Here is a 24,245-nt window from a genome sequence, read left to right as displayed (position 1 = left end):
CAACTCCTGACCTTGCACAGCACCATCCCCTAGAGTCACCCTGTGTGCCCAAGAGTTCGAGTGCTGCTTGAACTCTGAGGCTGATGCTGTGACCACTTCCCTGGGGAGCCTGTTCCAGTGCCAGTCACACTCTGGAGGTGGAATATTTTCCTGATATACAACCTACACCTCCTCTGACAAAAATTCTGGCCATTCCCTTGGGTCTTGTCATTGGTCAGCACAGAGCAGAGGTCAGTGTCTGCCCCTCCTCTTCCCCTTATGAGGAAGTTGTAACAGCAATGAGGTCTCTCCTCAGTCTCCTTTTGCTTTACCCACGCCAACACCCACAAAAAAAAATAAAAATTAACAAATCAGCATTTTATAATAGGAAAAAAGTTTCACTAGAAAGTTCCCAACCAACTCCATTGTTTTGTAGTTGTCTAGTTATTGTCTTCCCTGCATGAACAGAAGGCTTCAACCCTCCCTTTTATTAAATTATCGTGACTTTTTTCCATACAAGGATATTACATTCCATGTAATGGAAAATACACCAATTAAACTACTTGGAAACTTTTGATTCAATTATTTTTCATTTTAAAAAGACAGCATAAAAAAATCTGGGATTTGATGTCCCTATTTGATATGTCTTGTTTATATTTTCTGTGGAACATCCACTGTTTTAATAACTAAGCCTGTATACACTGAAATCTGCTCTCATCCTTATCTCTTGGCTACTGGCAGGAAGGCTGAAGCCTAACCCTCTTTTGAAAGATAAAATGACAACCTGGCCAGACAACCCAAGAGTATCTCAATTTTTCCCAAAGAGCGTGACTTTTACTGAGTTCTTGCTCCTTTGGGCTTCTGGCACTGCTTGGTCTTCCCATCTGTAATGGGAGCTAAGGTAGATCTGTGCTGGAAAGATTTAACTTCCTTGTTCCCCATTCTTTTATTAGGTTGCATTTCAGAAGGATGAATTTTGCAAAACCACAGGTCTATTGTGTCTATTGTTCCAGAAAATGATTTGGTGCAGCTGCCATCAGCAATGCTTCCATTTAGGAATATTGCTCCTGCACCATATGAATTCAATAATCTCTGCTCAGCCCTGCTTATAAGTGTTTTTCAACTGAAGGCAAAATGATAGTAGTGATTATGGGGGCAGTCAGGGAAAACCTTTGGTCCCTAAACTAAATGAATTAACTCCAGAGTTTTTTGAGGCATTCCTTCTTATCCCTTTCCCTTTTACATTGCTTTGCATTTTTAATTTTTTAAAAGCAAAAGTTTTGATTTCAAAGTGATTTATTTAGCACCTTTAGCAAGTTGTTAATGAGAGAGAGAAACCTGGAGAGGTAGATGAGACTTGTCAGAGCAGAGACAGGTGAGGAAGAAAGGGACAGGTAGGGGGAAGAAGGAGCAAATTAAGGAGGGAGAGGGTGGCAAGACAGAACAAAGACCGAGAGCAGAAGGAAAGGGGTGTTTTTGTCTCTCCAATTCTTCAATATCATTCTTGCTGATTTTATTCTTTTCCCCCATTCTGTGTGTTGGCAGAAGTGAAGTTGGCAAGCTCCATGGAGAAGAAGGTGTCAAGCTTCTAGTGCTGCCAAGTAGGTTCCCACATCTAGATGGTGCATGCAATGCTTGGCAAAAGGCCAGAAACTTTGTTAATGGATTTACTAAATAGCAGCATTTCTCTGTATTGGTTTTGTTAGGGCACTCTCAGAACTCAGGGTGAACTAGGTAGCTACACTTTACCTATTTTTTTTTCTGCTAATAAATGGCCTTAAAGCAAAGCATTTAATAAAGACACTTCTGGCCTGGTGGCTATTGTCTCAAGATGTCTCTCCAGATGACATACATCATTAGATATTACATTAACTGCAAATATTACTGGCTCTATTTGATGATTGAGGCAGTAATTTTTATGGTGCTAAGTGTGATTCTCCTCTTTTAAATAAAAAGATAACTTTTCTCACAGCCTGGTGGTGAAACTGTGAGTCTGAGTGAATGGTTTAGGCAGGTAATCTGGCATATTTATGGATCTTTTCTACTGTGTAGAACCAGCACTGACAAAATCCTTTTCAAAATATATGTGAGAAGACAAACAACAGTTTAGCATCAGTGCTCTGAATTTACAGGTAGCCTTAACTGTATGTTTCACAATGTGGATCTTAAATACATGTATAAATAAGAAATGTGAATGCTGAAAATAGTTGTGCCTTGGGAAAATGGATTTCAGGTACCTGTTTGTGTCTCTATTGCGATTCTTACAAATGTCTTTTGACCCTAAGTGTCTGCCCCTTAAATTTTCCCACCTTACTGCCTATCAGCAGAGTCCCTGCTCTGTAGGGTGCAGGTTTAGATACAAGACAAGTAAATAAAACTATTCAAACACATCAATTTATCTGATTTCTCTGAGAGAAAGGCAAGTGGTAAATTAGACTTTCACCCTTTCATTGTGGAAAGGTGCAGGTGAAGAGGGGTGGTGAAATGGCTGAAGGTGAGCTTGGGCTGAAGAAACTGTAGAGCAAATGTCAGAGGCAGAAAGTCTTTGGCAGAGAGGTTGAGACAGGTGTAATGTCCTGTAACGGTGGAAAAAGTGAAGATCCTCAAATTTTAGAAAGAAAGAAATTAGGAAAAGGAAGCCAACATAGATCACTTTCTTAAAATGAGTTCTTCTCATTGTGGAGTGGCTGGATAAAAGTATCATGGCCCTGACAGAGCTGATGCACCCACCATGTCCAAGAGACCCCCCTTCAATCCCTTCTCAAGCTGAGAGACTGACTGTGCTCCAAAAGCGAGATTTTCCTGGCTAGGCATGGTCCCCAGTCACCACCACTGGCTTCCTTTGCTGTTTCTGAGCCCTGTCTGCTTCTGAAGTGGGGGTGAAACAGTGTCCTGAGGCCCTGAGAAGCTGAATATGAACTTTATTTCTTTAGCTCTACTCCTAGACACTTTCTGAGGATGCCATGCAGATAGGTTTGCATTTGTAAGGCAAAGGGAGCAAAAATATGTATTTGGTTGTTAGTGGTGCCATCTCCACTCAAAGTTAAAAAATTATTTCCTTGGATATAACAGGACAGCTACAAAAGAATCTTACCTATTCCCTTTCTATACTTGGATGACAGAAATATCTGGAGGTATGTTTTATTGGAGGCTCTTGTCAGAATGCTCAAGGGACATTGTGGTTAAAGATGACTTTTTCTGAAGGAGGAACAAAAATGTGGACAAAGCAAGGACAAGTGAAGTTGTACTTCAGACCTCTCTTGAATTTCACACTTGCCAAGGAAGTCAGAAAAAGTTAGAATTTTTTTTCTGGTTACTACAGACATTCTCAGAGCCTGTGGCTACTGTTGGAAAACCATTTTTCTCCATCTATCACCGTTACATCTCACAGAGTAGTTCAGTCAGTAGGAAGGTTAAATAAACAGAGATACCACATCCAAACACATTTTTACTATTATAATTCTCTGTTTAATGCAATGCTTTAACTAGGAATACAACTCAGCAGAAGTACATACACATATATTGCATGTAATTTTAGTTGTCTCTTGAAAATGTTTCAAACCCTCATCATCTTATTCCTTCATGGCTTGTTTTGATGAAATACCTTCTTTCTTCATCTTGTATAACAAATTAGAATGCTGCTGAATAACACAGACATTTTTCCTCCAAATGGAACACAACATTACATCCAAATTCCCAGTTAATATAACTTTATCAAACATTGCTTTCACTGTATGAATGTTGTGTATAATATATCTATACAGCATATATAAATATATATCTATAATGTATATATAATCAAGTGGGTCAGCTTTATACAGCTAACCATAAACTTGTGCTTATCTTATTTATATGAGATCAAATGTACGGCATCAAGAATTTGACCAATCCTCTACTTGTAAGATTCTCAGTTCCTGGTTTTACCACATGATTTTGGATATCACATACAAGTAATGCATTCCCTTCTTTCTTGCAGTAGTATTTTATTTTGAAGAAAAGAATGCAGGTTTCTTTTTTAAATATATATATATATATATATAAATGAATAACAAGTTTTTCAAACTGTTAAGTTAAAAAAGATCTTGAGAAGAGATGAGGTTCTCCCTCGTACATAGAGCTTGAAGCGTAATTTGACATTCATTGTAGATATATTTACATTATAAGCTTCTCTGGATAGTGTTACACATAATGTATTATTTTTTACACAGTCAAGATACAGTGTTGGTCATGTTAAAACACACTATCTAAAGGTATTTACAAATTGCTAGTCTCTAACTTACCAACCAGCTCAGCTAAGTGGCACCAGAAATAAGGGACAGGATAGAAGAATGTCTGTTGATTGGCAGTCATGGTGCTCCCAGCAGTGTTTTTATCATTTTTACTGCCACTGCTACCATGATGTGCTTCAGGGAAGGGCTGTCTTTGGAGCAGAGGTGGAGAGACAGGGTCTCCAGTGGGGGCAGAAATCCCTGCCTCTTCCCTGAAGACTACATGGGGAAAGCAGAAAAACAATCCAAAAGTGACTTGTTTGTCCCTTCACAAGTAAGAACACACCAACCTTGTCCCCCTGTGCTTTCTCCAGTGCTGTCAGGTGAGTCAGTCTGGGTATTAAACACTCAGTGAAATCCTTCCAAGGGCATTGTAACACGGGCTGGGATCACACTGCCTCATGTACCACACAGACCTGCTTCTGCAAGAGTCAGAGCACTTTGGGACATGTCTCAGAAAATGGTTTCTGTGTGCTTCTTGGCAAGTATGATCCAAAAAAACCCAAAAAACCCCCAAAAAACCAAACAAAAAAACCCCCCAAAAAACCCTAAAAAAACCCAACAAAAAAATAACCCAAAAGAAAGGAAAAAAAAGAAAAAAAAGAAGAAGAAAAGAAACTCACAGTGGAAAGATACAGAAGACAACTTACTGAATGGCACTTTGGAAGGCAAAAAGACACCAGAATTTATTTTCTTTTATTTGGTTATTACTGGAATGAAATGTGTTTAACAAATCTACCCAGTACCCTGAAATATGAGGCCTGGGAGGATTAATATGCTCATGTAACCCACTAACTCCACTATGTAGCAAAAGAGGCCCCTGCAAAAGGAGGGAAATAAAAATACAGGAGAAATAATTGTGTTGTGGTAAATGATTCATGTTCAACTCAGCCTTGCTGTAATTACGTTCTTAGGTTTGGACTCTCAGTGGATACTCTGCTAGTAAGCTCATGAATGAAAGGGGATTCGAGGGAAGGCAGGGCTGTCTTTCTGTTGCACAGGGCAGAAAATGAATTTGTGCATGTGGCAGCACAATATTCCTCTACAAGCACATTTACTCTTTAACATCATCCACCCTTGTGCCTTACACAAAGATAACAAAACTGGGCAACAGAAGAACTGAATCGGCTTTGTTTCATGTGAGGGTTTGTTTTACTTCCAATTTAAAAGCCATGCAGAATGGATTTATGGAACTTGCCACTCCACACAGTGGCTTGGGCTCCAGTGGAGGAGGATGTTGCATGCTAGGGAAGGCAGGTTTTGGGGGGGGTTAGAGAGGTTGAATGCCAGCATTCACAGTGCCTGAAAGGCAAGTGGAACTGCAAGCCTGTAGCTGTAACATGGGTGACACTTGTTAAGGTGAGGAAGAAGGAAAGCTTTTTAGTAAAACTGGGGCGAAAGAGGAAAAAACAGGCAGAGAAGAGAGGCCACAGCAAATTAAAGACCATCTTTGAGGTTCCTTCAAGGCAAGATTTTCTATACGTTTTAAAAAATAAATATTCCTCAAAAAGTCTAGAGCATTTCATGACATACAAGAACTGAAAAAGCAATATTTTATAGAAATCATACCCTTTTAAGTGTCTGTAGTGAAAGAAAAGCTAATTTTAATTCTCTCAATTTCAACCACTTGCACTGTCATCATCTGGGACTATTAAACTCCAAACTCACTGTCAGCAAACACCCCCCATGCACAGGGCCAGAGTTTGTTCTCCTGCCCTTTCTTTTATCAAACTTTCGATTCTCATCCCTAGAAACAACACAATTTGCCAAAATAATGGAGATTTTTTTATGAAGTATTCTAAGGGGAGGAAGAAAAACATCAGCATCACTCTTCTCCACTCCCTCCCCTGCCCCCAATGCATTCATGTCAGGTTTGCAGCAGGATGGCTGTCAGGATGCTTTACATATTCAGTCCTGCTAGGCCTCTGCCATGATTAATTTTGGGGCTCAGAAGTGGCAAGGAAAGATAATCAGCAGAGGTGAGAAATTCAGTGTGCCACCCCAGCACCACAGGAGAAGCTGGAGCTGTGTCATCTGTTAGGAATGTCTCATTCATAAGAATGAAGAACAGAGATCAAAATCAGTCAAAACTGGGGAAAGGAACAGTGAGTTTGCTAGCAAGTCCCACAGACAGATGGACACATTCAAATCCATAAGGAGACAAAATAACAAAAAAAAGTCTCTGCCCTCCTGCTCCTATCCCTGGATGGCCAGGAGCTGCTGGGCCACTTCAAGGGTTTCTTCAGCGGTGTGTGGGCTGTTCTCACCACAGCCACACTTCTTGAATGCACCTCTTCTTGTCAGTATGTTTTCCTCCACCAGAAGAGTATAAAACAGAGGGCTGATAGATTCAGCACTTGCTTTTGTCCTCTTCATGCTTTGTGAATGCCAAACAACTGATCTCTGGGGTCCACTTGAGCACTCCCATCCCTGTGAGCTTTTGTACAGCAAAAAAAAACAATGAAAGAAAGAAAAAAAGCAATCTGACCTATATAGATGTGTTTGCTGTCTTTGGACTGTCTTTCATCAGGCAACATTCAAATACTTTGCTATCTTTGAATAGATCAAATGACTCCGAATAAATCAAATAAAAATCTCAAACAGAAAGAAGGCTGACAAGTTTTTCTTAAATTTTGTTCTCACTGGAAAACAGATTTTAAGTATTCCTTCAGCTTTCTTCCTTTCTTCCTTTCTTTCTTTACTTCCTTTTTCCTTTTTCCTTTTTTCCTTTTTTCCTTTTTTCCTTTTTTCCTTTTTTCCTTTTTTCCTTTTTTCCTTTTTTCCTTTTTTCCTTTTTCCTTTCTTCCTTTTTTCCTTTTCTTTCTTTTCATTTTCTGTTTCCTTTTCCTTTCTTTTTCTTTCTTCTTTTCTTCCTTTCTCTTTGACCACAGACATTTTTAATACTCAGAAAAGTTGCCCCTGGACTGATGCATCTCCAAGTTGCTGTTCTCTTCCTGGAGCAGGAAGGTAGGACTGTCCCACGACAGCACAAACCACTCCCTGTGGGCTGCCTCTTTCTGGAAATAATGAAAGAGGAAGAAAAGGAGGCGGCAAGAAGTTCTAGCTGCAATTTTTTGTTGTTGGTTATAGCTTTTGGGATATTTTTTCTTTTTTGTTCTCATGAGTTACCTGCACAGTGTGCTTGATTTCTGTGTGAAACAGAAGTGGCCAGAGCAGCACATGGTGTGGACGTGCTGCTGGGATCCCCTGGCCAAGCCCAAGGTGAAGATGAGGCAGCTCCAGCAGCAGGGCCACCTGGGGCCTTGGGGACCACGGGGTGCAGGTGACAGCCAGGGAAGCCGAAGTTACCCAGGGAGAGCTGCTCTTCAAGACTGACATCTAGATCCTGCAGAACTATCACTCAGAAGGGAAGTGAAACCTGGTGAACGTAGTTTGGGACACAAAGGAAAGACGTGAATGCTCAAAGGATATTCAAGAACCAATTACTTTGCAGTTCTGCCCATAATAATTATCACATTTTTGTCTTACTGAGCCAAAACCAGCTGAAAACCCAAGAGGTTTCCAATATATGAGAGCACATTCTGCCTCTTCTCTGCCTTCAGGAGGGGCTAAACAGTGCAATAAGAGTTGGTTCTGTACCTCCCAGCAGCTGGCAATGCACACAAGGCAGACAAAATGCCATGCAATATCTTGAATATTAGCTGGCTGTTTTTCACGTATATAAACCATGTAGGGTTGTGTGTTTGCATGCCTGTGGATCCATACGTAGGTGCACTATGTCATCCATTTTTACACTGTTTAATAGTCTGCAAATGTAAATGTACCATGGAACTGTTGTGGGGTGGGAGCACAGAGGACTGTGTGTCCTGCAAGCCTTTTAGATATACTATAACACAAATCAAAGCACCTTGTCCCTTAAGATCAAAAGTGAGGATGGTGCTAGGGGAAAAACACTAGAAAACTTCAAACTCATAATTTTCCTTTGCTTGTTTTTTATTTTTTTTTGGTTGGTTTTTTTTGTTTTGTTTTGTTTGTTTTTTTTTTAAAGTGCTGGCTCCAAAATACTTTCTTTCCTGTGGTATTTTGAGTGTCATCATATCACATGACAAAGTATAAGTGCAATCTATCTGTCCCACTTTTTAACCTGTAGGAGCATCCTTAGCTGTTAGATCAATTCATTATGAGCAAGTGATAGCATCAAATGTGTGAATAAAATATTTGCACATCTGATAGAAAGCCAGAGTTAAAAGATTAAGTATGGCTGTACAAATCATTATTTCTCAGTTTGAGTACCTGTACTATTGATACCCACAACACTTGATGAAGGAAAGAAGCAGGTGTGTTTCTTTTATGCAACTTTTCTAAAGAAGTCAGATTTAGAAATCAAACATATTTGATTTTATTTTATCTTGGGATTTTATCTGGATTTTTTTACCACAAAAACGAATGAACAACCCAGGAGTGCATAAGTCCTTCTTTGACCTGTCAAGATAAACCTAGAGAATGAAGATTTAAAATGCAAGCAGTGCTCAGTTTGGCAAGCTTTGTCGTTGACTTATTCTTCCTTACAAGCAGGAAGATCAAAATAGTGATAGTGGATATAAGTCAATGCAAGTGAGGGTTGCAGAATTAGATCCTTGGCTGTATAGAGACAGTTATATTAGGATGAAATCACTAGGGGTATAAATTCAATGACTTCATATTAAGACACATTAATCCGGAGTTTTAACGTGGCCTTAATTTACTGCAGTTTAATCCTCCTCATTTTCACTTTCTGCTGGGAACTGGTACTACAAAACACGAAAATTGTCATGATACCAAAGTGCTTTGACACTGTGTTCCAATAAGCTTGTCAAATGTAAAACTTAATTCTGCAAGATTAATTTCTCTGTAATCTCAGAGGCTGCTATTTTGAGGTGAATTTTGCAATACTCTAAAACTGTAGCATGAAATAACAGAATGAATTTGTGTCCTGTTTGGTGGGTGGCTTTCACTCCAGAAAAGAGACCCTTAGGACACTGTGTATGCTCTTTTTGGTAACAAAATTTATAAATGTACCTTTGTTAGTGCTGGAAGTTAGAGGTACAAAGAAGAAGGTAAATAAAATATGCGTAACTCGTAGAAAATCTCTGTTTTCAGTAATCTGATATCCTTTGACCTGTCCACAAAATATTTAGTTTTGCTACAGTAAATATCAAATATTGGAATACTAAATGCTTTGTCAGGCAGAAATAATCAAAATTTCATGTGTATTTGCTACTCTAGTGTAGAGTAGCAAAAAAGTATTTGAACTTAATCCATGCCAGACTCCCATCCAGATTATTTCAGTACCTGGTTTTCTGTAATCACAATTTTCCTCTCTGCCGTTTTATTAGTGTTACCCCTTGGCTTACAGTCAAAATATGGCTCTCAGGTAGTACAAGGCAATGTGACCAGTATCTTTTCCAGAAAGCAAACATCTTGTCCAGGATTCACTCAGAAAGAACCCCAGTTTCACACTAAGGGCTTAGCAGAGCTCGATCCAGATGGGTATGTCAGTCTATCTTATTCTTTTCCTCAATCAATTAATCAAAAAATCACCTTTTGATGTGTCAAGAACATGGTCATCTAATATTAACTATTCATTCTGTGAAACCTCAACATACCTCTTCATCTGTACATCCAATTTTAAATGGATGTAGCCTTTCATTTTCCTAGTAATAATCTTGTTTCTATTCTTCAGCTGAGACCCTTTGTTTGGCCACCATAGTGGCGGACTGGATGAGACCTTTTAATTTACAGCTTCTTTTGGTATTCAGTCTTGCCCTGGACAAGTAAGGTACACAAAGGAAGAAAAGGCTGATGGAGGTAATAGACAAATCCACAGGTCGATGTTACATGACGAACAAAGCGACCAAAATCATCTCAAAAGCTTTGGTTTACATGGATGCTGAAGAAGTCTTGGCATGTAGCAATCTGGGTGAGACCATGTCTTTTCACTTTGATCTTGTCATGATGAAGCAGTCACAGAACAAAAACCCCTGGGAGGGGGCAAGCAGCAGACTTGGAACGATATACAATGATTACATGTTGCGCATAAGTACACTTTCAGAACTGATGTGGTTTTGGAAATGGTGGGGTCATAAACAACATAAAAAACTTCCATCATGATTTACCTAACATTGAGCTTCTTACATGACAACGGTAAAACAGTTTTAGACAATTTTGAGCTTTAGAAAATTTCTGCTATGGTTGATTTGGATTATGAAATGATCATCCAAATTCCTATGCCTCTTCCACACAGTTATTATTAAAACTCGTTTTTTTTTTTTACCTAGATGAAGATGTAATAAACACACACAGGAAAAAACAAGAAAAAGAGAATGAAAGAACAAGTATTTTACACAGAATGACCAAAAATCAGAGACTTTGAAGCCCTTCTGCAGAATACTCTCAGAAAATAAGGAACTGTGCCTCCAGTCCAGATACTTGATTAATTTCTCAAACATCCCCGTGTCCTAAAGATTTATTTTCATTTATTAAAAAAATGTTTTAAAGTGTAGTCCTCAGGGATCAGTCCTACAGCTGATGCCCCTTATCAGTATTTCCACCAACATCCTGGATTGCACATTCCATAGAAGATCATAAAGTGCTACAGCGTTGAGGGTTTTTTAAATTTAATTTGGAACTTCTTCACCCTTTCTATAATTATTTTTATTATTATTTTTACCTTGTAGCTCCTATATTCTTGTAATGACACATAAGAAGGTGCTTAAAGGTCTTCTTGAAAGTGGCATTGCAGAGCGCGTAGCAGGCGGGGTTGATGGTGCTGTTGATGTAACAGAGCCAGTAACCTATGGTCCATACGGTGTTAGGGATGCAGGATGTGCAGAAGCTGTTGATGAGCACCATCACATTGTATGGGGTCCAGGTGATGATGAAGGCCAGGAGGATGGCCAAAATCGTCCTTGTCACTTTTTTCTCTCTAGAAGGGGGCAGTTTCTTTTTGGCCGGCTGCTTTGTCATCTTGACGATTTTCCGAGCTACGCTGTTTTGCTTCTCCTCCCCGTTCGTGCCTACGATCTCCACAGTAGTGTTGGTAGGGGCACAGCAGTCACCCTTTTGGGACTTGGTGACTATCCTGATGCATGTCAGCTTGGAGTTCTCTGCTTTGACATGGGCTTGGGAGGCAGAAGCCTGTCTGGTATCTTTGGTAGCTTCATCTTCTTTCAAGTTGGAAGCGACCACACTGATGGAGGTGGAGTCGTTGGAGCTCTCCTTCTCCCCTTGAACAGAGTTATTGGTCACAGTCTCTTCGCTGGTTTTCCCATTCTGAATTTTGCTGTGCTCCAACCCATCTCCGCTGGTCGGGATATTGTTATTGTTTGGTTTCACTATTTTACCTTGGACAAGGCTGGGGGAAACTGTTTCTTGGTTTTGGGCAGCTTCCTTCTTTCCTTTCTTTATCCGACTCTTACTGGCCCGAGAGATTTGCCAGTAAAGGACAGTCATGATGATAACAGGCAGATAGAAGGCTGCAATGGCAGTGCCAAAAGTGACAGCAGGGTTGGAAAAAAACTGGATGTAGCAATCCCCATCTGGGACAGTCCTTCCTCCCACAATGAATTGCCAGAAGAGAATTGCAGGGGCCCAGAGGATGAAGGACAGCACCCAGGCGGCTGCGATCATCATGCCGGCCATCTTGGTGGTCCGCTTTACGGGATACGTCAGAGGCTTGGTGACACAGAAGTACCTGTCAAAGCTGATAATGAGCAGGTTCATTACAGAGGCGTTGCTGACCACGTAGTCAAGAGCCAGCCAGAGGTCACACACCACAGGCCCCAAGGGCCAGTAGCCTATCACAGTGTAGAGGGTGTACAGGTTCATGGAAAAGATGCCGATGATCAAGTCAGCACAGGCCAGGCTGAACAGGAAATAATTGTTGACAGTCTGGAGGTGCCTGTTGACTTTGATTGACACCATAACCAGGATGTTCCCAATTATGGTGACCAGGCTGAGAGAGCCTGCCACCAGGACAATGAACACCACCTCAACAGTTTTGTAGGGGCTCTCCAAGGCCATCACATTTTCAGTGGAAGAGTTTATGTACGTTGAGTTATTCATTTCGCTTCTGATAACAAGATACCCAGTTACACCTGCAGAGAAAAGAAAAGAAAACAGATACCATCAGGAAGTTAGTCCCTTTGCCTTTAAGGAATGGATCCCAATAAACTGACTTGGCAACAGTTTAAAGCTAGAAGATGCATTCAGGAAAAACCAGTTGGCTTTGGCTAAAGGAAACACCTTACAGCGTTTAGTGTACAGTACAGTTTAGGAGTAACAGAATTATTCTAATAAATTCTAGTTCTAAATATGTGAGAAAGGCACACATTTGGACCCAAAGCTACATTTTTAAGTTCTCGGATGCATTTCTCTCTTTGCTATTTTTTAAAACTAATATTGACTTGAATATTTTGGAACTGAACCGGCGTATTGTTTTCTTTCTTTCTAACTAAATAGTTCACTTGGCTTATTTCAAACCCTATTCCAAATAAAAAGTCCAGAATGGAGGGTGTAACACTCTTATAACCCAAAGTGAAGCTGTAATCTACTGAGAGACAGATCATGGGGAGGAGATCTCTGTTTCTGTCTTTCTTCCATTTTCCACCTGGGCTAGCCTCCGTGAGGTTTATGGAACGGGTTTTTATCATATCTCCCCAAAATTTTATCACCCTGCAGTTCCTTTTTTTTAGGTGATACATACAAAGATTTTGGCACTGCACCAAACTAATTAGTCTGTCAATGAACAAAAGAGGGTGGTTCTGTTGAAGTTAGTAAACCCACCTCAGTTGAGCATTTGGCTATCTATTTAGTTGCATAAATATACATATTTTGTCTCCATTTTTTTTCAATTTCAGTAAGATTGAAGTTGTTTTTTACTTACTTTTGAGTATTTATACTTGCATAAGGCATTGTTTTTCTTTCGGGATTTTTTTCTAAACATAATATTTATCTTTGGATGCCTGCTTGATTGCACTTTTCCCATTATTTTTCAAATCACAATATTTTTAATCTGTAACACATTAAGCTACAACAAAAGGTCTGAAATGGATAGCAGGGTGTTGCTAAATAAAGAAACAGATAAAAATCAGTTCTGTTTACACATAACAATTCTTTTTGTGCCCCGTATACCCTACTGGCAGTGCTCAATAAATAGTAATTAAATTGCTAGTGATACACATTTGATAGAAGACTAAGAAAACAGTGCATGCTTTTGCCTTCAGGATGTATTCTATCCTTTTGTGCATCCCCTGGAAGTCAATAAAATGCACTGGAATTGTGCAGCCCATCTCTGAGCGCTCATTATTTATGAGCTGCGCTCAAGGGACTATTGAAGCGTGAAGGCCAGATGTGACAGGGAAATTAGGGTTTTTTTCTAATTACACTATTCTGCTTATTTTTTTCAACCACACATAAGGCATCACTTCTTTAAGAGTCTCTAAACACGGTGGTACAATCAAAGGAAGACAAAAATTATCTATGTATAGCACCTCTATACACCAGGGATTAGAGAATTCTCCTCTGGACCCTCTGACTAACCTGCTGATGCACAGACACATGCAGTCCACGTCATTTCAAAGGAGAAATATGTTTCTACTGTCACTTCAGAACTGTGCCTTTTTTATTTTTCCCCCCCCACTTTCCTTTTTTTCCGGATGCAAAAGAAAGAAGATGATACAAAATGTCACGGCAGCGGCAAAACCCCTTCTGACCCTTCTGAAAAAATAAGCAAGTCTGTCTCCATGGAAAAGTCAAAATGCTAAGCCAGGGTAAAAGGTTTCCTGTCTGAGGCAACTTTGTCATCTTGCAATTTATACTGAAAGAAATACAAGTGGCAGAGGGTGGGGCTCCTGCACTTGCCTTTCCTGTGAAAAACAGCTAAAATTTGTTTGCCAATTCCATGTTGAAGTGAATACATGAATAAATAGAGGAACATAAGGCTCAAACAGACATTTTTTCTTGCTATCTATTTAGAGGTACATCACTAAAATCTTTGGGATCAGGTTCAAGAAAAGAAAATAAGGAAGAGGAATGTTTTAGTTCAGTGTGTGCTTCATACAGTAAGACTAGGCTGAATGTAGCAGAATTTTTATTTGGCGCAAAAACATTGACAGGACACCTGTCATTGATAGGACTCTCATTTCAGCAATTCCCAATCTATTTTTCTCCCAAAGCTTCACTGTTGAGCAGGTGGTTATCCAGTTAGACGTGTAAGACATCAGTTTTTTGGACAAGCTAAGGATTTCTCCCGAGCAGAGTTGTTTATGAACATTCTTAACAGAATGTATTTTTAATGGAGAGATAAAATCATGCATAGAGCTGTATTGATTAAAAAAACCCAAAAATAATCAGCTGAAGAGGGTTCATGGTCCAGGGCTCTGCAGCTACCTCTGGTGATAGAAAGTGAGTGGGGGAGCAAAATGGAAATGAGTGAGAGTGCATCAGAGATGAAACAATTGTGCTTCGTTATAAGGAAACAAGTGTTTCTTTACAATATATTTTTGAAAAACTGTTCAGAAGCTCTGTTTTGATTCCACTGAATAACAAAATTAATTTTAAAAACTTGAAACTTGTAAAACCAAATTACCATCTCTCAACTAAATTTATTCCTCAGTCTTTTCAGGTGAAATTTTTACCCACTTTCACTGGAAATATTGGTAATTCAGTAACAATTCTGATTTTATGGGAATCTTTGGGATGCAAAGAGATGGATGAAAGCTAAAAGCTAATCTTACTTGCTAGGAATAGGATTTCATTGTGTTAATATGAATGGGAGCAAAGCAAAGGAGTCCCCAGTGGTCTCTTTTTGCACAAAACTTTCCAGCCCTGAAGAGGTTTGGTAGCTCTGGAGTTACAGGGAGTTGCATCTTTCTGAGGTATGGGGAAACAGCTGCTGTCTCCAGCTCCAGTAAAAACTTCCCTTTGGCAGCATCAGTGTGATTGTAAGGTGAAGCATGTTTTGCTGTGGATGTTGATGGGAGGGTGTAGGGCTGGAGAGACACATCTGCCTTGCCCTGACAAATGCTGTCACTGCCCTGAGTACTAAAATTCCACACGCGGGGGCAGGGGTGTGCACGCTTCCTAACCCAAGAGCCCCCACAATCTTCTGGGCTCCTTCCTGTTGGCTTGGAATCAGGTGCACAGAGAGGGTTCTGTTTCTCCTCCTGGCCGCTTGCTGCCTCGCTACAGGGCTGCCTGTGGATCACTTTTGGTTTTGTCTTGCCACAGAGCCCATCTCTCCTGCTGGAGAGGCAGATGTTATGGGAGCAGATGTTATTCATCAGGCAGACCTACGGGGCAGAGGCGCTTTAAGGTAATATGACCTCCTGTGTGAGAAATACCAGATCTTATTCTTGAACAAACAGAGCTCTCCTCTGCAAGCCCATGGCTGTTTGTGTGAGCTGCACAATATGGCACTGGCTCCCATGGGCTGCCATAATTTATCCTTCTATACTAAGTGCATTCTTGCTAAGCAGAGAATACCCAGAAAAGGCAAGGAATGCCTCTCGTGACCTGAAAAACAACCGAGATAATTTTATGAAATATATTTCAAAATATGTATGATTTTTTGGAGTGGATACACCATAATCACTGCACAGAAAATGTCCAAAAGCCAAGAAATCCACATATAAAATAATTATTGTTTGATATTTGATATGTATTTGGGAAATGTTCACAGTGCAGTAGTTCTTCCCTCTAAAGAACTCAAAGAACTCATAGTACTGAAAGTCATTCCCTTCTATTGACTGGGCAACTGGGGCATACTTAAGCATTGCATCCTGCTGAGTTGTGCTTTCCACTTATCCTGGCAGGAACACATCCATTTGGTGCAGGCAAATCTTGTAGCAAACATTTTAATTTTAAATTTAAAATATATCTCCAACATCTGTCACAAAACAGACTACAGAAATGTTTGGTATATTGAAAAAAATGGCTGATACATCACGCCTGTCAAAGTTTGTTAGACAAGCCATTCTTCTGTATTGTGCATATTGACAAGTTAAATTTGGTAAGGATTTAATGTCTTCTTTGAATTCTCTGCAACCATATAAAGGTCAAGACATGAAAGAGGCAAAAAATGATCAGCACCTGAAAGTTATATTTGTGATTTAAACAGGATTACCCAAGAATGTATGTGCATTGCCATTCAGAGTGCACATCTAAGTCTCAAGCAGAAGGAAATATGCTTCTTTTACTTTCTTTTTTTGATCTAGTTCCTCCTCAGCCCAAACCTATGTAAGATGGATTTGGTGTTTGCTGTAGCAATAATGGGAGGTTTTTTCCCTGAGCTGATTTTTATCCTGGGCTGAATTGATTTGATTCTAAATTTCTTCCTGGTAACATTTTAAACTGGCAATGTAAAAATAAAAAGAGACAAACAAAATCCCTTCATCTGTGATAAATATCCTAGGTCTGTTAGCCAGAATTTATTGCAGACTTTCAGACAGAATATAGATATAGTCTGGAGTTTTGGTGAAAATACATTTCAGAAAATACCCAAACCTGAAGACCAAAATCTTCAACACATGGATTATCTTTTGCAAGCCTTTTGAAACTAGAAACATCTTTGCTAAGTGTTACTGTCTTGGTGTGGTCTGTTTTTGGTTTTTTGTTTGTTTTTTTACTTTCATGCACTTCTGTTTATCTCAATCAATACATGTCCTATAAAAAAGATATCCTGTGGGCCTGCGTGGATCTACTTTTCCCATCTAATTGTGAAGGATATCTGAGGGCAAAATTTAAAATTTCTGCACAGATCTTGAAACAACAAGTAGATCAGAGTCAAAATTTTAATATTTAAACAAGCAAACCAACAGTGTACCACAAGCAACAACTGAAACAAGGCAGAAATAAAAATATTCCCCCAAAAGCAGCAGGGGACTGTACACGAGTAGGTGTCAATGCTAGCACCAAAACTGCTGCTTCAGGGCAGGGTCTGAGGATTTGTAAAGCTGTTAGCTACATCTTGCACACTGCTGCTCTTGCAGCCTCAAACTGTAGAGAATGGAAATATAGAAAAAAACATATAGAAGTAAATATAGTGTCATGAGCCCAACTTGCTGGTATTAAATATCACACAAGTAGAAGTATAGACAGTATAGTAAAGAAAGCCCTCAAAACCCAAACAAAAAATAATCTCTCTAGTTTCAGGTTTCAGGAAATAAATAATAATAATAATAATAGAAAAGGCAATTTTCCTCAAAGATCTGGATAACAAAGTACTTCTAATATATATATTCTAATATAATCTATTACTATTGCTGTTGTTATGATAGTCACCCATAAGGCACACAAAATATTCCCTTTCTGTCAGTACAGGTTTGGCTGCAGATATGTTTTTGTTTTTCAGGACCTGTGTAATCAAGAGAGAATTTGCATTCTGTCTTTGGGCAGCTGATACCATTACAAGCTAAACTCTGCATCCTACTGAACTGGGAAAATCTGAAAAATATGCTTAATAGGCACGGTTCAGTCTAACTGGTTTTGATCCACAAAAGGGGATTTTCACCTCCTGGACGAGAGGAGATACTCACTCACATGCCTCTTTATTCTTGCTGGGATTATAATAAAAAACCTTTGTCCAAAACTAGTGAGAAAATAACCAATTCTCTTTGTGGAGTTATGGAAGGTTTTCCTCCCTGTTCTTGTGGAACCATGAGATTTATCCATATGATAAAAGTGGCTGAATGCAATGGTCCATATCATTCCTTCTGAGTCCCACCTGCAATCCTCTGCACCTCAGCTTGTCAGAGCTGCTTCCACAGTAGAGGGAATTTTCAGAACAGCAATTGTAAAGCAGAGGGTTTCAGCACTACATTTCAGGCAAAGTAAATAGCTGGGGCTGCTCTTGCTGTTGCAAGCTAGAAGAGAAGAGCATTTAAAATGTTTTTTGTTTTCTTGTTTGTTTTTGCTTTGTTTTGTTTTCAGGTAAGCTCTAAAATATGTCTATTTTCTGAGATCAAAATAAATTTATAATCCATAAATCAGAGAAAAATTTAAAATTTAGTCTTTGGAGTATGAAAGACAAAATTGAAGCATCCCACAGCTTTCTCTGGAGGGCTGAGTTAAATGGATAGGATCTCCATCTAGAGGCACAGATAAGCAGCTGCCACATAAAACAGTCATTTCCAGCAGTAAAATGGCTTAAATATATTTTTAAAACTTACTTACCTCTCAGGCAGAGGAGACCCACGTTTTATTGCAATTTAAATTTTATTGTAATAAATATCACAGATATAACTTGATGAAAACCTGAAACCATTACAGGTAAATATTTCTGGAGCAAGCAGTCTGGGTGAAGAGGTATATGACCTGGGAAAAGCTCAGTCAGTAAGAGCATGGTTCTAATAACGCCACAGTTGTGGTTTCCATCCCTGGATGCCCCTTTTCACTTAAGAGCTGGACTTGGTGATCCTTGTGGGTCCTTCCAAATCAGAATATTCTGTGATCTAGTTAGACTGGGGCAATCAGTGCACAGAAACTTCTGCTTAGGCCTGAGTTTATTCACTGCAGTCACCATCATTTAGACATCAATTTAGGCGTGATCCAACTCAAAGAGATTGAGTTGGCACATACATGCAGAAGGCCATAAAGGGGTTGGAAGAGTGGATGATGTCATCAAAAGGTAAAATCTAGGAATTTTATGTCATACCACATACACATTGCATCAGTGCACCTATACTGATTTCTACTGGCAGAGGTTAAAGGAGAGATAGAGAAGTGACATCAAAATGACAGACTGCATTCAGTCACGTCTCCTTTCCACCCTGTTGGAAAGGAGAGCTGTTTTTTTCCACCAGTGTTGTTGGAAGTTGACTGAAGCTCATCACACCCATCAGCCAAACAAGTTTTGTCTGACTATATCTTCTTCAAGCACTTTAGATAAAATAATCATGCTAGAACTCAGACTAAAATTATACCTATCCTCAGCCATGAGACAGCAGAAGAGTTAGTTTTCTGTTCAGACTGAAGATCATTAGGTTCAAGGATATATCTTCTGAAGGAAGAGTGTGGGGAGAGTTAAGTAGTCCCTCTACAGCCCAGCACAAATTGGGGCACAGTGCTTCATTATCCTCAGATCACCTATCACACCTGTGCTTTTACATGCAAAAACCTTATGAGAGCTACTCAAAGTCCCTGAGTGACAAGTGTGAAGCTGGTGAAAGAGGAAAGGGATCAGAAGAACCAACTCAGAATTCATTCTTTCCCGAAGCTAATGCATTAGAGGAATGTATTTATTTTTTTAAAAAAAACAAAACAAACAAAGAAACCTAAAAAAAAATCCCCTCAAATCAAACCAACAACCAACCTCCCTTTGACAAAACAAAATAATAAAAAACAAAACCCAAGCCTCAGTCTTTCTAGTCTTTCCTGGCTTATTTTTTTCTTTTTTTTTTTTTTTTTTTGTATTTTTGCAAGAGCCTGTGGGAGTATTGCTCATGAAAATACCCCAGAGAACTGCAATACAGCACAGGGAGGGTCTCTCAAGGAACCATGGATTAACCCCCTCAACCTGCCAGTGACTACAGAAATGATTCTGTGATATTTCAGTGAATATCTGCAAATCCCTCCAAGTCATAGAAGTCCTTTTGGGATCATGAATAAATCCATGGAGACTCTCACTCTGCTCCTCAGACAGTCAGAGAAGGGCTTCTGGTGGGAATATTAACATATGAGAGCCCAAAGAGACTCTTACTGAAGCTAAAGAAAATCTTTCCTTTTCCCTAGGTTGTAAATGGTGTAAGTACCTGGCTTTTGCATGGGATTTTCTTATTCTCTCACTAAGATCTACCAGATAATCCTCAAATCTGCTTTGGAAAGTGCCTTATTTCTTTATGCAGCAAATGCTTTTAGAATTCTTTTAAACACCATCATGGTCAGTCTTACACGAAATTCTCAAGAGCTTGAAAATGTAGTCTGTTCTTCTGTGTCCATAAATTCTGGGGATTTCTACACATCTTCCATTTTACTTAACAGCTTACCTGAGATGTAAATCAGAGGCACAGAGAAGAATGCTGACTCAGATAAAACAGGGAATGGCTCAAATTCTTTGCAAGTATTTAAGCATATATTGAAGTTCAAACTTGTTTCTGAGAGGGAAACTAAATCTTGTTTATGCCTGTATTACTGTAGACTGCATTTGAAGCAGTGATAGTGAAATACTGAAGGAAGTTAATTAGGTTCTTACCTTACCAGAAAGCAGTGATATCTAAATTTCCAAAGCAGAATCTGTATTTCCAAGCTCATTCTGCAGTCTGAGAAAAATTTGTGAAAGATGGAAAGAGAAGAAATGCCTAACAAAATACTTACATAAACATATAAGAATCTCAGATGAGGTGTTTTCCACAGCTAATTATAAATATGTTGATCACAACAATATGTTGATATGATGATTGTTTTCTGTGAGTCTGCACAAACATCACCCCTTTTGTGAACAGAGAGCCTCAAAGATTACATAGTCCTTGCCAAAGAAAGGAGAGATTTATTTAGCAGTTTTTCACGGCTCCTGCATTAGGATAAGTTCCCTAAGTCTCTGATTGTGCTATGTTTCACTATATGACTGCCCCCAACTTTAATTACATAGACTACAGCTACAGACTAATTGCATTTTGACTCCATTACAGATTTTAAAACACTGTGTCTAAATCTGGCTCTGATGCATGGGTCCAGATATTGGTCATAACATGCTGCAGCTACTGTTAGCAAGGTAAAATACCTTAGCTTTGCATTCATTCAACATGCCTTTAAGAGAAGGCTCTGTTAAAAAATAATGTAATGTTTAGCAAGCTTAACTTAGTAACAGGAAACTGAGGGACTTGTCTCTGTCCATATACCTTCTGTAAAAATTATATTCATCCTCACTGGGCCAGGTAGACTAAAATTCATAAGCAAATACTCCCAAGCTCTCTGCACCTTTTGGTTTTTAAAGAGACAATGTAAAGTCTGTTTGCATCAGATTTTGACCATGCTTGAATATTGACAAAAATAAAATAATGGAAACATTTGAAATGTAGGGTTTAAGAAGGGATAAAATGGATTATTTGAAGAAAAAAAAAAATAAATTAAGAACCTGAGGTGCATTAACTAGCACAGGATGAAGAAGAGCATTACTGTGTGCAAAAATCTCACCAAAACAAATTCACTGTGTTACTTTATCAATGAAGCAAGTCTGTGTGATACAAAATTTCCACAGAGTGATGGTGATGAATATATTTGATGTCCCTTGCATGTTCTATTCTATGTCAAAGATGAGTTTTTAATTAAAAGAGAGAAAGAGGTTGATTTTGAAATTTAGAAACCGTGCCATTGTATTTTACCACATGGGAACCTCTTTTACATTGTGGCAGAAGCACCATGTCAGCTTCAGCACAACTCTTGGTGTAAAGACATGACCCACTGATGAAGTCAGATCCTGCCCCAGTTGTGGTGTTGAGGATCTCAAACTCTTTTCATTAATGCCCTGAAATTCCACAGTTATGCTGTGCATTATTCTCTGCATTTCTTTGTCAGACTTATCTGTTACTGCCTGCAGGCTTCCTGTTTCTCAGGCCACCTTTCCACAGCAAACATGTCTAAGGACAAAAAGACTACTGGCTAATATATTTCATTTTCTAAGGTCTCACTTTACCCTATTCTTCTGCAGTGGTCCAGTTCTCTGAACCTAAATCCATCTTTACATAAGAACCCTTCAAATTGGGACTTTGTGGCAAAGTAAACTTTAGGGGAAGTAAAATTAAATCTAGATAGGAATAGTACCTAGCAGTGTACCTAGGGAACAATCTCCTCCATCAATCTGCTGTGTCCCTGAAGTGTCATGTTGGAGATTAAATCCCTCCCACTGTGCCATGCAACAGCAGCAGAACCACTCAGCAGTGATTGCTGCATTGCAACGTGACTCCACACAGCACAAACTTATTTGAAGAGCACAAGAACATACCTAGAGAAAGGCATACAAGGATGTGTGGGGCAAGAGAAAACAATAAATGGAGTGAATGTGAGAGAGAACAATAGGAACAAGACTGAGGTATGAATAAAAAAGAAAAGAAGTTGATTAGAAGAAAGCAAGAAATGGTGACTGCAAGAGAAAGAGTTCTGCAAGAGCATTCGCATGGGCTCTTCAAATTGTCACGTTTTCAGTCAAAATTCCTCACTGACCCTAGTTTTAGCACCTGTCTGTGTTATACTATGACAGCCCACAGAGAGATAGAGTAACATTTCTTCAAGCCTTGCACTTTGAAGAGTGTTATAGAAACACTGAAGTGACTTGAAGTTCTGAAATCTCACCTCCATTGTCATTCAAACATTTAAGTTTTTAATCCACTACCATTCACTGAGACTCGGCTTCCATAACCTCTTCAAAGAAGAAGACAGAAATTATTTTATCAGAAAGTTTTAATCCTCTTTCATAATCAGAAATTCCAGTGTATCTAACATTTGTATAGAGATGATTTTTTTCCCAGTATATTGCCTTTGTTGTTTTGTTGGTATTATGTAGGTTGGGAAGAGGAACTTATTTCCTCCTTTTCCTATCATTATTTTCTTGTTCATTTCTCCAGAAAAGCCATGACCTTGAGTATGGTATCATTAAGAATCATTTCCACAAAGGGTCTGCCTCTAAAAGGTATGGGATTCTGATGAACAAGTGGGATTCAGATTTTTACCTCCAGGTAAAGCTGGCAGCTATCAAAGGGTTCTGTATTTCTGCCTGTCATCTGTGGGGATGAGTAAAATTTTCAAAAACACAATGGGAATAAATTACATAAAGTGAACAGAAAAGGGGAACTGTGACTGAACTTGGGGAACCCCTGGGGTTGGGAATCCAGTGCATCACATCCCTTCTGTGCCAGCTGAACGTGCAGAGGCACAGCTCAGCGCTGTGGAACAGCCACAGCTCTCCATGAGGTGACATCTGGGGAATTCCAGTGGTTTTGGTGGTTTTTTCCCCCTGCTCCTGTGTTGTATTACTAATTGTTGCCTCAGCATCTCCTCTCCTCAACAGTGACACTTTCTCCTCAGATATTTGCAGCAGCTTTGCACTAGGACCTGATCTGCAGCTTGGGACAGACCTATATCACTAATTCATCCATTTCCCCTTTCATTTTCCCTCGCTGCCTGACGCAACACCTGCTCCCCTTCAGCCTCCCTGGTCCTTATCTTGTTCATCAGCCCTCTGCTGGTCACATCCATCTTCTGGCTATCATTTCTCCTTAGGCAACCACTGTGTTGCTTTTCTCATCCTCTGGTCTAACAGGTGTTGGTTTTGCTGGAAGTGCTCAGCTCCCATTTCTCTGATCACTTTAAACTGCAGAAAGACCAAAGAGATTCCTGCAGTCTCAAATCAAACTCCTAAGGGGTGTAGCAGGATGCAGTGATGGCACACTATGGTTCTGCCATCCCACTGAAAACAAATATTGGGTGAGGTTGATCACTGATTCTAGCAGACAACCTGCAGAAATTGTGCTAACCTTCAACAGCTTTGCCCTGAAGTTTGAAAGGAATTGGCACTTCATTAATGACTGTTCCAAAATTATGAGATGATTTTGCTCCCTCTTTAAGAATTATCATTGTGGCAGAGTATCTTTTTACAATATCCTTTGTGTAGGAGAAGTGATGTAAACTGTTTTGGATGAGAAATGCAGAAGACTTGTGACTGCAGAATCAGGAGACATAACTAATTGTGAATACTGGAGTATTCTGTCAGTCTGTCTGTTAGACCATGAAGGAAACCAGAACCCTCCGAGCAGGGGTTGTTTTTAGAAAGCATCAAGAGCAATCTGTGATGAGGGCAGTGTGAAGGGGTGACCTCACAATAGCATTTGAACAATGAGAAAGTGTCCAGTAGTAACAGAGCAGCAGCAAGCCTAAGGGGAATGGAAGATTGTAACATCACCTGATTTATGTATATATAATAAACAGTTATATTATAGACCGAATGTACAAGTATGCTCAATTATTTCCCCATAAGCTGGTCACACCAGCACAGTCACTGCCCAGAGT

The 24,245-nt window shown here is 39.5% G+C and overlaps 1 protein-coding gene and 2 long non-coding RNA genes across 4 annotated transcripts in view; 1 reads left to right on the top strand and 2 right to left on the bottom strand.

Annotated features, from left to right (window-relative positions):
- LOC111936680 (uncharacterized) overlaps nucleotides 1-24,245 on the top strand; it is a 55,360-nt gene that overhangs the window by 4,335 nt on the left and 26,780 nt on the right. The window lies entirely within an intron of this gene.
- Nucleotides 6,991-24,245, bottom strand: part of CHRM2 (cholinergic receptor muscarinic 2) — an 85,635-nt gene continuing 68,380 nt past the window's right edge. Inside the window, exons 2-3 of one of the 2 annotated variants that reach the window (XM_023937752.2) lie at nucleotides 10,918-12,343; nucleotides 6,991-7,626 (exon numbers count right to left, since the gene is read on the bottom strand). In XM_023937752.2, the coding sequence (XP_023793520.1) occupies nucleotides 7,605-7,626; nucleotides 10,918-12,311 (1,416 nt within the window). In that variant the 5' untranslated portion in view covers nucleotides 12,312-12,343 and the 3' untranslated portion in view covers nucleotides 6,991-7,604. Of the gene's footprint in view, nucleotides 7,627-9,853; nucleotides 12,344-24,245 lie in introns of both variants that reach the window. The other variant, XR_002868303.2, reaches the window with a different exon arrangement.
- On the bottom strand, nucleotides 17,025-18,103 carry LOC147653664 (uncharacterized). The gene is made up of 2 exons (XR_015285698.1): nucleotides 17,971-18,103; nucleotides 17,025-17,243 (listed from the first exon to the last, which is right to left on the bottom strand). It is a non-coding gene; the product is annotated as an uncharacterized LOC147653664 (long non-coding RNA).

This window comes from Cyanistes caeruleus, chromosome 4, assembly GCF_971803275.1.
Source record: "Cyanistes caeruleus chromosome 4, bCyaCae1.hap1.1, whole genome shotgun sequence".
In the NCBI taxonomy this organism is placed as follows: Eukaryota; Metazoa; Chordata; class Aves; order Passeriformes; family Paridae; genus Cyanistes; species Cyanistes caeruleus.
This window is presented reverse-complemented; position numbering and strand designations above follow the sequence as displayed.